Source organism: Anolis sagrei, chromosome 6 (assembly GCF_037176765.1).
Source record: "Anolis sagrei isolate rAnoSag1 chromosome 6, rAnoSag1.mat, whole genome shotgun sequence".
In the NCBI taxonomy this organism is placed as follows: domain Eukaryota; kingdom Metazoa; phylum Chordata; class Lepidosauria; order Squamata; family Dactyloidae; genus Anolis; species Anolis sagrei.
Window position 1 is genome coordinate 46381944 of NC_090026.1, and position 14054 is coordinate 46395997.

General features: G+C 39.7%; 1 protein-coding gene across 2 annotated transcripts; it reads right to left on the bottom strand.

Moving 5' to 3' along the window:
- Positions 1-1888: 1888 nt before the first annotated feature.
- On the bottom strand, positions 1889-13303 carry LOC132778328 (high mobility group nucleosome-binding domain-containing protein 5-like). Of its 2 annotated transcripts, none has more exons than XM_067470082.1 (4): positions 13132-13303; positions 10013-10320; positions 5114-5200; positions 1889-4105 (listed from the first exon to the last, which is right to left on the bottom strand). In XM_067470082.1, exons 2-4 carry the CDS (start codon positions 10278-10280, stop codon positions 2145-2147), a joined length of 2316 nt encoding a protein of 771 aa, XP_067326183.1. In that variant the 5' UTR covers positions 10281-10320; positions 13132-13303; the 3' UTR covers positions 1889-2144. The 2 variants fall into 2 exon arrangements, with proteins under 2 accessions (XP_067326183.1, XP_067326184.1); XM_067470083.1 differs by having other exon boundaries at positions 13126-13303.
- Between the last annotated feature and the right edge of the window lie 751 nt (positions 13304-14054).

The window sequence follows — 14054 nt, forward strand, 5'->3', positions numbered from 1 at the left end:
ATCAATTTTTTTTTTATTTTTGGGTTGTTAGGTGACTTGTGTCCAAATTTGGTGTCAATTGGTCCAATGGTTTTTGAGTTCTGTTAATCCCACAAATGAACATTATATTTTTATTTATATAGATATATATATGAGATTGGCATGGGGCATGTGTTTGGTCACTATATACACACACACACACACACACACATACATACACACACACACACAGAGAGAGAGAATGTGTATTTATACATACATACATACATACATACAGTATATAATGTGTGTATGTATTGCAAGGTCTTGTGCAAGGTCATGTTGTCCCCTATGCCACTCCTGCCCTATATCATGTTAGTTCAGGGATGCACACACAAAAATTTATTTATTTAAAGTATTTATATACCACTTTTCTCACCCCTAGGGGGACTCAAAGTGGTTTACACATAGATAATGGCAAAAATTCAATACCTTGCAACTACAATAGCAAAACTACACTTTAAACATAAATCATATTAAAAGCAGTACATCCCCAAATATCAAAACAGTTATTAAAACCATAAAACAATCTCATCAGTCGAGTCGCCGACTGATTACTTATTTCAATAATTGTGAACAAGTCAGCATTTAAGACAATGAATATTTATTTCTGTAATTGTGAACAAGTCAGAATTTAAGGCAATGAAACAATGTAAATTGATTTGCAAAATAGTAAGCCATTTAACATATTAAAATAGCTTAAAAGATTTTAAAACTGTAAAAGTATATTAACTTGAAAAACAATCAAAATGTAGAAGTGCAGCAGGGAGTAAATGCAAGAACAATTCAATTGGGGAAAAACTGCAACTATAGACCCTTTCACCTAAGCAAACACAATGTAAGTTATTACTGAGATTATATGTAAAAATTGTGCAGTCAATTTTGTCTAAATGTGTTTTTTTTAATTAATTGATTGTGCTTCCTTGGTCTTTGGCAAGAAAGCACATATACATTATAACTGCAGTAAAGGGACTAAATTAGCAGTCCAATATTAAATGTCATAAGGAAATAATAAACCAGGGATTCTTAAACTTTTCCATTAGCAATCACTTTTGGCCTGAGAAAATTTTATGCGACCTCAGGTATACAGGTATATAAAATATATGCAAACAACAAACATGAACTGATAACAAATTCATATTTGATTTTCCTCTTTATGAAGTGCAGGCAGTCCCTAAAGTTACAGACAAGACAGGTTCTGTAGGTTTGTTCTTAAGCTGAATTTGTATATAGTCATACCAGGTACATTTTTAGGTGTAACTCCAGCCATGTGTGTTTTGGATAGTGCGTTTGTGTTGGATATCATAGGGGACATTTGTTTTGCTGTCTGTGTCCCTGCTCAGAAAATTTCTCCTCAGTTCCTGTCCCTGTGATAATTCAATTTTGGAAAATTTGGCTTGCTTTGGAAACAAGGGTTGGTGAGACAGCTTCAATTGAGACACCTCCTCCCCTAATGATCACTCTTTCAGGAGTGAATTTCCCTTCCTAGGGGAAGATTTCCGCTTACTTCTTGTTGTTTGTAACTAGGAGTCGAATATAAGCCGGATGTCTGTAACTTGGGAACTGCCTGTACAGTATCTTCTGCAGAGTCCACTGTACACACTGCTCAACAGATTCATGTAAATTCAAAAACAAATATTAAGTAATATTCAGGGGGAAAAAATGGCACCCCAACATTGAGCTCAGGGGACCCCATTTGGGATCGAGTCCTGCAGTTTAAGAAGCAGTGGTACAACTTAATTCTCATTATTATGTGATTTCTTATCAGTGAAGGGAAAATCATTTGTGGGATTTTCTATTTCAAATTATTTGATTGACTTCAAGAGCTATGTATATGGATTTGGGTGGATTGGGTTGTCATTTACTCTTCTATTTATTTATTTATTTACTATGTTTTTACCCCCCTCTTCTCACCCCAAAAGGAACTCAGAGCAACTTCCAAATTATGGCAAAATTCAATGGTGCATTATGAATACAAAAAACAGATAAACACATTGAGCAATAAAACCAATAAAACATATAAATACAATTAAAACAGATTCATTATTTGTAGTCATTATTTGTAGTGCTTTTAGGCTGAATTCCATATTGCACTACTTTCCAAATGCCTGGTTCCAGAGCCAGGTCTACTCCAGGGACTCTTCAAAGAACGTATTTCGCTCCACTCTCTTATAAAGAGCTAGAACAGGCAATACAATATCTGACACAATACTTTCTAAAATCTCTTCATGTTGTCTGAAAGAATTGGCCTTCACACTCTTTAGACTGTTAATAGATATGCATTCAGAACATTGAACACCTAAAACAGCCATGTTAAACTGCAATTCAAATTCCACGTTCTTTTTCAGCCAATCATTCTTATTAAGATCTTTGTCATCCTGCAGATAATGCAATATACGGTATTCTGTTTCCTCTTCCTCTTCCAATTTAAATACTATCACATCTTGGGCTTTAAAGCATTTATATTTTTCGTGCTCATAATTACACCATATTTTGATGCAGTGCTTTTTTCCTTCATAATGTTTCCTAATGGCCCTTGCTAAATTCTTATAAAGTTCATTTTCAGATACTCCTTTCTTGGTTTTTTTATCATCTCTAATTGTATCTTTTTTACTTTCATGTACAGGTTCCATCTCCATTATGAAATTCCTTTGTTCCTCTTTCTTTTCATCTCCTTCTCCATCATAATCATCATCAGGTTCCTCAATGAAGGTGTTCTCCTTGGAGATTTGGGGATCCCCTTTCTGCTTATTTTCTGGGAATTCTTTCCTTTCATCTTCTTCTCCTTCGTCATCACAATCAATACCAAGTTCCTCAGTGAAGGTGTCCTGCTGGGGGACTGGAGGAAAATAATAACCTATCCGCCTGTCATCACAATCAATATCAAGTTCCTCAGTGAAGGTGTCCTCTTTGGAGATTTGAGCATTCCCTTTCTGCCTATTTTCTGGAAATCTTTTCCTTTCATCTCCTTCTTTCTCATCACAATCAATATCAAGTTCCTCAGTGAAGGTGTCCTCCTTGGAGATTTGAACATTCCTTTTCTGCTTATTTTCTAGCAATTCTTTCTTTTCATCTACTTCTCCCTCCTCATCACAATCAATATCAAGTTCCCTAGTGAAGGTGTCCTGCTTGGAGATTTGAGCATTTCCTTTCTGATTATTATCTGGGATTTCTTTCCTTTCATCTCCTTCTCCCTCCTCGTCACAATCGATATCAAGTTCCTCAGTGAAGGTGTCCTGCTTAGAGATTTGAGCATTCCCTTTTTGCCTATTTTCTGGGATTTTTTTCCTTTGATCTCCTTCTTTCTCATCACAATCAATATCAAGTTCCTCAGTGAAGGTGTCCTGCTGGGAGATTTGAGCATTCCCTTTCTGTCTATTTTCTGGCAATTCTTTCCTTTCATCTCCTTCTCCCTCCTCATCACAATCAATATCAAGTTCCTCGGTGAAGGTGTTCTCCTTGGAGATTTGGAGGTCCCCTTTCTGCTTATTTTCTGGCAATTCTTTCGTTTCCTCTCCTTCCCATTTCTCATTATAGTCACCATCAAAATCCCGAGTAAAGTCCTCCATGGAAAATTGGTTATTTTTCTCATTTTTAAGTAGTGATACTTTCTTTTTTACCTCTGGTTCCTGCTCAACAGCATAAACATTATCATTCTTGATGTCTTCTTTGGATATTTGTGCATTCCCTTTTACTTTATCAGTTGGCAATTCTTGCCTTTCATTGCTTAGTTTCTGTTCACTTGTAGAATTAGGACTAGGTATTGGCTTCTTCTGTCTTGGCTGACTCATCTGCTTTGTTTTTTTATTTTTTTGAGATGGGTGTAACATCAAATCAAGAATTTTGGAGGGTATTCCATGTGATGTTTTTTTACGATCTTTGCTCAAAAAAACTTTTAGCTCTTGGTTTGTGACAACTTTGTAAAACTGTGCAGCATTAAATGAAAACACATTTTTCAGTTTTCTCATGGCTAGTTCTTCTTCCAGTGTTTTAAATGCACTGGATCCAATATCCTCTATTAGTTTCTCTATCAGTAGACCCTGATTCTCTGTAGCATAGACCTCCATATCCGGAAGTCTGTATTTACCTAGAGAGATAGAAGAAACATCTTCAAATGGCAGAACCATCAGAATTGTGGAAGTTCAGAGAACAAAAAAAATCATATTTTATACTGTTGCCCTTCGAGAACTATAAATCACAGGAGTGGAGGGTGCCATGTTCAACAACACCATGGCAATGATGTTTATAATGGAATTACTCAACAACACATAAATATTAAAAGAAAAAATCCTGCCTGCTCTTCATGTCTATTTGTTAGGGCATGGAAAAAGGAATCGGTCAAGACAATTTAAAAGGCTGGGTCAAGACTGATACAAATTGAAATAAGATGGGACTGGCATTTGGGTACAGTATTGGGATAGGTAAACGACAAAAGCGAGGACAAGCTATTTAATCATCTGTAAGGCATGGGATAGCTGTAAGAAGGCTGGCAGCCATAACTATGTCCCTTGGAGGTCAGCTTCCTACTGTAAATAATACTTACCTGTGGATATGTTTCCAAAACAGGAAGTGATCAGAAATCACTTTCAGCTTAAATGGATGGTTCTGCCACAGGCGACCATCTGTTGACTATGGTTATAAAATGCTGCGCTCTATCACAACTTGCCTAACAAATATGGCAGTCCTAGATGGAGTGGGAAGAGCCCAAGGGTTTACAATAGGATGCTATAAACAGGCAACAAAAAGAAAATCTAATTTAGATTGTTTCTGAATTGTGTGACACTTAACAATTGCGTAAGTTTAACATTTAATTCATGACAACGACAAAAAAGAGCCAAACAGTAAGATACTATATTTTAAAAGTTGGAATACAATAAGAGTTAGATTAAATGTGGCATATTTAAACTCACTGTATTAATTTCATTTGTGGGCTGGTGGAATTGATTGGGAAATGAAACAAAATAAGATATTTAAAGATGCTGGAACACAGTAAGACCATGTTTAATAAAAAAATCAGGAGGATAAGATATGGCTAACTTCAATAACAAAATATGTGAGAACTTTAACTAGACCTTTCAAGTCAGTTGTTACATACCCTCATATTGTGTCCCTTGACTGTATTTTGCCTTCTTTGCTGGAATACCATCCATCTCTTCAATTGGATTTTCACGTTTCTCCTTTTCTGATTAAATATTAATTTTAATTGTCATATTTCATCTTATTGAAGTATTTTTATTATTCCACAAAAATAACACATTTGCATATTCAAAACTATTATATAAAATTAAAAACTCTACAACTATGTTTACAGTTCAGAAAGACAAATAAATATTAATATCAATACTATGCACTGCTTCTTTTAAAAACTGGCCAAAGTATTTATATCACAGCAATATTTTGTTTTACACTGTTTCTAAATATGAACATTTTATTAATCTCTTGCTCACTGAATTTTGTTAGGGCTATTTATCAATTTTTTAAATGTATTGGGACTTTTTATATTTCTTCAGATATTGACTATCTAATTTTCCATCAATCAGTACAACTGAAACTTTAAATTCTATTGGTATTTCATAATCAGGAAAGAATAAAAAATATATAGAATAAAAATATTTCTTGGAGAAGACAAGACCACCCAATTTTAGAGAATAAACTGCAGGGAGGACTAAAGTAACAAGTCCAACTCCCAGCTTAAACTTCCTCATTTTAAAAAACCCAGTCCAGACTTAAAACAATATTGGAAGCAACATGGTAGCAAAATGGCCTATTATTGAAATAAAATTCACCCTGCTAAAAAATCCTGAACTGTGGCAAGAGTTTGGGAGCCTCAAAAATGCCGATGGGGGCAAATGGGGACTACAGAAAACCCTCTTTCCACCCATGATATACAGATTATGTCTGGATGCTTGGGAGAATAGGGACTATTTGAAGAAAAAAGAGTAAAAAGAAAATAATAATAACTTTATTAACTTTATTTTTGTACCCCGCCACCATCTCCCCAAAGGGACTCGGGGCGGCTTACATGGGAACAAGCCTGGTCAACAGTTTTAAATATAACATAACATAAAACAACCATCAAACAAACAACCAATAGCCCGACATATTAATCAAATACTGAACTCAGGCGGGGTTGGTGCAAATCAGTTTAAAGGACAGGGTTGATGAATAAAGTGCAGGAGACAGATGTTAAGTTAGGACTAGAAGGGCAATATGAATTAGAATATTATATCTACAGGGCAGGGAACAGTAATAAGTTCACTCACAAGACATTGAATTATGGCTGGGGGGCCAAAGTTATCTAGTGAACTGTTTAATCAACAGTTCACAGTGGAACATCCACATTTGTAGGTCTTTACAAAAAATGGACAGGATGGGTGCCAGTCTAATCTCCCTGGGGAGAGAGTTCCAGAACCATGGGGGGGCACCACTGAGAAGGCCTTCTCTCTCGTCCACACCAACCACACTTGTGATGGAGGTGGGAGCAAGAGGAGGGCTTCCCCAGAACATCTTAGAGCTTACACAAAGATAGGCAGGTCCCAAACAATTTAGGGCTTTGTAGGTGATAACCTGGAGAAGAGCAAACCACTGACCACCTACTGCAATGCAACCTGAGCACGATGGAGGACCTTCTTGCGGCAACACCAGAGGCACTCCAAGTGGCCAGATACTGGTGAAAGGACAGTATCAGCTACCAAGTTTGCAAAATTTGTGTTGTTTTTTTTTTTATCTGTTTGTTTTGCTCAGTTAGAAATGTAATACAATGTTCTGGTTGCGGATGACGCGATAAATAAAATACCTGCACCTTGAATTGGGACCGGAAATTTATTGGCAACCAGTGGAGCTGTTTAAACAGTGGGGTTGACCACTCCCTGTAAAAGAAAAAAAGGAGCTGTGCCTCCCTCGGCTTTGCCAACATGAACATGATAGGGCACAAGCAGTGACTGTTGATTCAACATAAAAGTTTCACTCTTATGTTCTACTAGTCTAGGTACCGGGTATGCCTATTAGAAAATGCAAAAGAATTTGAGTAAACTACAACTTCCACGATCATCTGTCATTGTTCCAACCACACCAATATTTGAAGTTAGGAATGTGCTATGGGTGAACTACAACTCCCTAAATTCAATGTCAGTTTCCTCCAATCCCCACCAGAACGTAAAGTTGGCCATGTTGGGTCTGTGTGCCAACTTTGGTCCAGATCCATTGTCATTAAGGTTCATAGTGATTTTTGCTTGTGGGTGAACTACAACTCCCTAAATTCTATGTCAGTTCCCTACAAACCCCACTATTTATTTATTTATTTCAAACATTTCTACCCCACCCTTCTCAACCCCTGGGGGGACTCAGGGCGGGTTACAATTGGCAATAATTCAATGCCACATCATAAAATACAGAATAACAAATATAACAATTAACATGAACATTAATAAATAAAGATTAAAACAGTATACTTACACTCTGATTAACTATTGCCCGTCTGGTGGCTGTTTAGCTAGTCATCTACTAATGAATACTCTGCTTAACTTATCCAAATCCTCTTCCATGCCATAGTCAACATTATCAATTGTCCTTTAACCTGATTGGCCGAAGGCCTGGTCCCACAGCCACGTTTTAACCTTTTTTCTAAAGGTGAGGATGACCTAATTTCCCGGGGAGCAAATTCCACAGGCGGGGGGCCACCACCGAGAAGGCCCTGTCCCTCATCCCCACCAAGCGTGTTTGAGACAAAGGCGGGGCCGAGAGCAGGGCCTCCCCAGATGATCTTAAGCTCCGAGGTGGGACGTAGAAGGAGATACGTTCGGACAGGTACACTGGACCGGAGCCGTATAGGGTTTTATAGGTCAAGGCCAGCACTTTGAATTGTGCTCAGAATTGGATTGGCAGCCAGTGGAGCTTGCACAGCATTCAAAGCTGGTCATGTTGGGTCTGTGTGCCAAGTTTGGTCAAAATCAGGCATAGGTAAACTTCAGCCCTCCAAGTGTTTGGGACTTCAACTCCCAGAAACCCCACCCTGCTTATCTTACCGGCTATTAGGAATTAAAGCCCAAAACACCAGGAGGGCTGGAGTTTGCCCATGCTGGTCCAGATCCATTGTTGTTTGGGTTTAAGGTGCTTTCTGGATGTAGGTGAACGAAAACCTCCTAAATTCAAGTTCAATTCCCTCCAAATGCCATCAGTATTCAAAATTGAGAATGTCGGATATGTGTGCCAAGTTTCATCCAGACCCATTGTTGGTTGGGTTCAGAATGCTCTCTGGATGTGGGTGAACTATAAGTCCCAGATTCTAGGGTTCCCCCCAAAACCCCTCCAGTATTTTCTGTTGGTTATGGCAGTGGAGTTGTGTGCCAAGTTTGGTCCATCGTCAATGGGAGTCAGCTCTGGAAGTTGGCACAGTCTTTGAAATCCGCCACCCACAAACATACAATCTTTGACCTTTATTAGATAAATAGAGAGAGATTGGGATTTCTCTACTCGTTGTACGACTTATTTTGTATTAGATGCTCACTGAATAACTCCCTTATGAATGTATGTGCATTGGCTGTTACTGCTTTCTCTGAGCTCCATTCATGTAATGTTCGTTTGTGGGATTAACAGAACTCAAAAACTACTGAGGGAATTGACACCAAATTTGGACAGCATACACCTAACAAACCAATGTATGTTCTTCACTCAAAAAAATTGAGTTTGTCATTTGGGAGTTGTAGTTGCTGGGATTTATAGTTCCCCTACAATCAAAGAGCATTTTGAACTTCACCAATAATGGAATTGAACCAATCTTGGCAGATAGGATTCCCGTGACCAACAGAAAACACTACAAGGGTTTGGTGGGCATTGACCTTGAGTTTGGGAGTTGTAGCCCTCCAGCCATAGATATAGATAGATATATATGATTTACACACAGATATAGCATCATAGATTTGAAAGGGACCCCTAAAGAAGGACAACTATATGTTGCATGTTCCAGAGTAGGCAAACCTGACAATCTCCACAAAGAAACAAAAAGCATCAAGAAATTACATATATTAGAAACCAACACTTTCTCATTACTTTATTTTCCAGATCATCAGACTGGGCCACAGCAATGTGTGGCAGTGGATGGCTAGTTTTAAAATAATTAAAGAGTTGAACAATGAAAATTAACCAGAACGCTTTGGGCAACAGCAATTCAGTTCTCATAAGACAATCTTACAAGTTTGATTTCTTAAAATGGGTAGGAACTGAAGCTAGATCTCTCTAGTCCTGAAACAATACCTAACCACATTGGTTCGCAATTGAATGGAAAAGGAAGCACTCACTATCCTGCCAATGCAGAGAAAGCAGCTGATAATCTTGGATGGCAACACCTGTTACCTACCCCCCAAGAAAGTAATTTTTAAATCGGTTTTAATCCAATAGGAGCCACTGGTGGCGTAGTGGGTTAAACCCCTTTGCTGGCAGGACTGAAGACCGACAGGTCACAGGTTCGAATCCGGGGAGAGGCGGATGAGCTCCCTCTATCAGCTCCAGCTCCTCGTGTGGGGACATGAGAGAAGCCTCCCACAAGGATGATAAAACATCAAATCATCCAGGCGTCGCCTGGGCAACGTCCTTGCAGACGGCCAATTCTCTCACACCAGAAGCGACTTGCAGTTTCTCAGGTCGCTCCTGACACAACAAAAAAAAAATCAGTTCTAATACTATTTCATGTTAGAATAGCTTTTGCCATATGTCATCTTACTACACAAATGTTATAGTTATACCATTACAAGAGTAATAGTAGAACTATTTTTAAAAATCCGAAGCAAAACTGGAGTTAAGAATGGGATATTTCAGTAGGGGAGTGGGATAGCAGCTATCACCCATACCCATTAGCTCTTTTAGCACAATTCTGATCACCTCCAAATCCTCCTGAAGCCACGGCCGCTGTAGGAATCAGAGGTCTGACAAAAGCAGAATAGAGTGATGCAATTGCTGTGTGAAGCATCTATCTGGAAAAAGCCCCAATAGCACTCACCAGCTTTTATTACAGTGGAGACTCTATCAGCAAGAGCATGATGGGGAACACGACGCAATGTCTTTTCAAGAACCTCCAAATGCCATGGATGATGATGTTCTGCAAGCAATTTAGCCACCTTCACTGCATCAGCACCTTCAAGTTTTCCTTGAGGGATGGTATTTCCATCTGTCTCCTTTTTATTCAGGAGAAATAAGAATTTCTTCATTTTTTCCTCCTCCAATTCTTCAAGGATGCTTAGAATAAATTCATTCTCTCCCTCCAACATGGTGCTTTTTAGGTTTCTGCAGTTGGGAAAGCGATTCAATCTGGAAGAGATAATAGGGAGAAAAAATATAATGAAAGTAGTAAATGTTACTACTGTCAGCTAACTTTATGGTTAAATGTTGCAGTACAAATGGAAAAGGGAGGGAGGAAAGAATGGGAAGGATAAGAGTGAGTGGCAGAAGTCAGGGGACACATATCCCCTCCTTTTCTCAGGAGGAAGATAGGATCAGATAGAGGACTGAGATTATGACAGTGCCCCAAAAAAGATGGGATGGCAGCAGGGAGAAGGCGGCAAGGGGGTGGGAAGATGTTCTGACACCTGCACTTAACCGGGTGGGATAAGAGGGACTTTGTGTTCAGTCCAGAGCAATGCCACAATCAGAAGGGCAACTGTCTCAGCCCTTTTCCACTGTCCCTCCTTCCAACATTACCATCCTTCCTGCCCTAGAGACGGGAGGGCAACTATTGCAGAAGTCTCCTTTAGTGTTGTCACATCTCTCTTCCTTTTCAACCAAGATAACAACACTGAAGGATTTTCAAAGGAAAAGCCATGCAAACGATTCTTAATCAGAATTACTGGTTAATATGTTATAAGGAAAACTGTTTCCATCTAGAAAATAGCAATAGTGCCATCAGCTACTTCATTTTAAATATTGTATTGTACTTTGCACTATGTGTACTTTGCACTACAAACAAGATATGTACAGTGTAAGTGGGAATTTATTTGTGTGGTTTTTCCCCCAACTGTCAGCCCCCCAACAGTTTGAAAGACTGAGAACTGGCTGTCGGCTTAAAAGATTTGAGGACCCCTGGTGACAATCTGTTTCTGGACCAAAGGCTAGGTAAAGAATGGGAATCAGAAGGTTGGAAATGAGAATGTTTTGTCACAAAAGTGTGCAAAGCAGTAGAGACCTGCTAGGATTTCTGTTGCAATAGATGATGCAATTTAATCCTATTAGCCATAATGTCCCAAAACTTAAGACAGTGAAAAGATCAAATACACCGTGAAGAGTTCTAGAAGAATTGTAACAGTAAATCTAGAGGAGAAAAAAAAATGACAAATCAGATACAATGCAAATAAATGCACATTTGGAGAAGTATCTTACATTCACATAATCAGATCCCAAGTAGCGTCGACTTTTCCAGGAAAGAAAATCTAGAGTAGCAATTCAGTGGGGGGGGGGGGGGGGGGGAGAGGGGGAAGGGGGAGAAAGTAAAATAGCAACTCCACAAGATAGAGATTATTTAAAAACTTGCACAACCTATTTTGCTGTTGTATTTGGAAGACTGTGAAGCACTCTCATCGTGGACCTCAAGAACGGATATGGGCCAGAAATGGGCCAGCAAATTATCATGGGGCTGAGCACTCTTCCTGCAAGTAAATATTTTTCTTGACCTCCACACTGAAAAATTAGGACTAGAAAATGGAAATGATGAAAAGCAGGTTCAGGATAAGACTACAGAAAGTGTTTTTACTGAAGTACTTAGTTATAGAAATCACTGCTGTAATATGTATTACATATTGCACACATATATTAAATCTAATACTATATAGTATTACAGAAATACAGCTTAATGGTGTAACATTAGAAAAAGTTGACCATTTCTGCTACCTTGGCAGCCACCTCTCCACAAATGTCAACATTGACAATGAAATACAACACCACCTAAGTCCTGCGAGTGCAGCATTTTTCCGAATGAAGCAGTGAGTGTTTGAGGACTGGGACAGATGTAGGGAGACTATTGACCTCCCAACCCTGCTATACTCCTGCGACACGTGGACTATCTACAGATGTCACATGCAACGATTCCATCAGCGTTGCCTCCAAAAAATCCTGCAAATCTCTTGGGAAGGCAAGCAGACAAATGTCAGCATGCTGGAAGAAGCAAAGACCACCAGCATTGAAGCCATGCTCCTCCACCATCAACTCTGCTGGATTGGCCACGTTGTCCGGATGCCCGACCACCGTCTCCCAAAGCAGTTGCTCTACTCTGAATTCAAGAACAGAAAACAGAATATTGGTGGACAGGAAAAGAGATTTAAAGATGGGCTCAAAGCCAACCTTAAAAACTCTGACATAGGCACTGAGAACTGGGAAGCGCTGGCCCTTCAGCACTCCAGCTGGAGGTCAGTTGTGACCAGCAGTGCTGTAGAATTTGAAGAGGCACAAACGGAGGGCAAAAGAGAGAAACGTGCCAAGAGGAAGGCGCGTCAAGCCAACCCCGACCGGGACCGCCTTCCACCTGGAAACCAATGACCTCACTGTGGGAGAAAATGCAGATCAACAGGGTTCCACAGTCACCTATGGACCCATGGCCAGTACACCCATCTTGGAAGACTATCTTACTCAGACAACAAGGGATCATCTAAGTAAGTATTATATGTAATATGCCACAAGCTTGCAACATATTAGATATATTTGGTACAAAGTTTGTTCTTATTCATTTTCTTCCACAAATGCTTTTGAACGTAGGATCCTTTGGGTCCTGCATTAGGCAAGTATAAAATAACAGATCTTTAACATTAGTCATTCTAATTGAAAGTATTCCACTCTCCATTACCCCGATTATTCTAATAGGAAGTATTCCCCCACCCCCAATTTGAGTTTGTAAGAGAAAGAAAAATATAATTACAAGGGGATAATTAAAATCACAGGCCCCTTTCTCACTGCCCCCTATATCTCAGGATCTGATCCCGGATTATTTTATCCCAAATTATCTGGCAGTAGAGGTTCATATAGTCCAGTTTAAAGCAGGCAATATGGGATCAGATCCTGGGATATAAGGACAGTGTAGAAGGGCCAAAGTCACTTTAGAAAGGAGGTTCAGGACCCCTCTTTTCTCACCCTCACCTTCCTTTGACCACTGGCCTGAAGGCAGAAAGAAGCCCTTGTTTGTAGATGAAATAGCGACAAGCTGGTTAGTAGCCCCCTCTTATTACTATCAGCAGCTGCAGCAGCTCCACTCAGCTCGAAATTCCCGCCAAAAATGGCGCCAGGATACAATCCCAGGACGTAAACTCTCGCGCCGTCCTATTTGGTTAGCCAATCACAGTTGCGCGGTAGAGCCAACGTCTCACGTGATTGGATGTTTGATGGCTTCCCTTGCAAAGGGGGTGGGGGCTTAAAGTAGGAAATCAAAACATTGCCTTCCTTGGACCCTTCCACACAGCCATAAAACCCAGAATATCAAGGCAGAAAATCCCACAAAATTTGCTTTGAACTGGGATATCCGAGTCTTCGCTGCCATACATCCCAGTTGAAAGCAGATAATATGGGATGTTACTCAGCTGTGTGGAAGGGGCCCTACTAGAATTCTTGAAAGTCCTTCCAAAATTTTCTGCAGCCGTGTACTGCTTTTAGGCAGCACCTGCACTGTAGAATTAAGGCAGCTTGACACCGCTGAACCGCCCTGGCTGAATGCTATGACGTCCCGGGAGTTGTAGTTTTGTACTCTACACAGTAAGTGCTTAAAGACCTAGTACATTCTGGGATTTGTAGTCTGGTAAGGCACCAGCACTCTTTGGCAGGGAAAACTACAAGACTCATAATCACATAGAATTGAACCACTGTAACTAAAGTGATGTCAAACTATATTAATTCTGGTCGCTTCTGTGGAATCCCACTGGAGCATTGCAGCGCACCCAAATACTCTGGACCGTGCCCTTACCTACAAGAAGCACTGCCTGAACATCAAGCAAAAAGTGGCTGCTAGGAACAATATCATACGAAAGCTGACTGGCACAACCTGGGGGTCACAACCAGATACAGTGAAG

Bases quoted from the DNA above. Each gene is read 5' to 3' on its own strand.
- LOC132778328 (XM_067470082.1), bottom strand. From the start codon at position 10,280: ATGTTGGAGGGAGAGAATGAATTTATTCTAAGCATCCTTGAAGAATTG. The intron at 5,201-10,012 runs GTGAGTGCTATT...ATATTTAATCAG, and splicing joins CTCCACTGTAATAAAAGCTG to AAAAGGAGAAACGTGAAAAT. The intron at 4,106-5,113 runs GTATGTAACAAC...CTATCTCTCTAG, and splicing joins TCAAGGGACACAATATGAGG to GTAAATACAGACTTCCGGAT.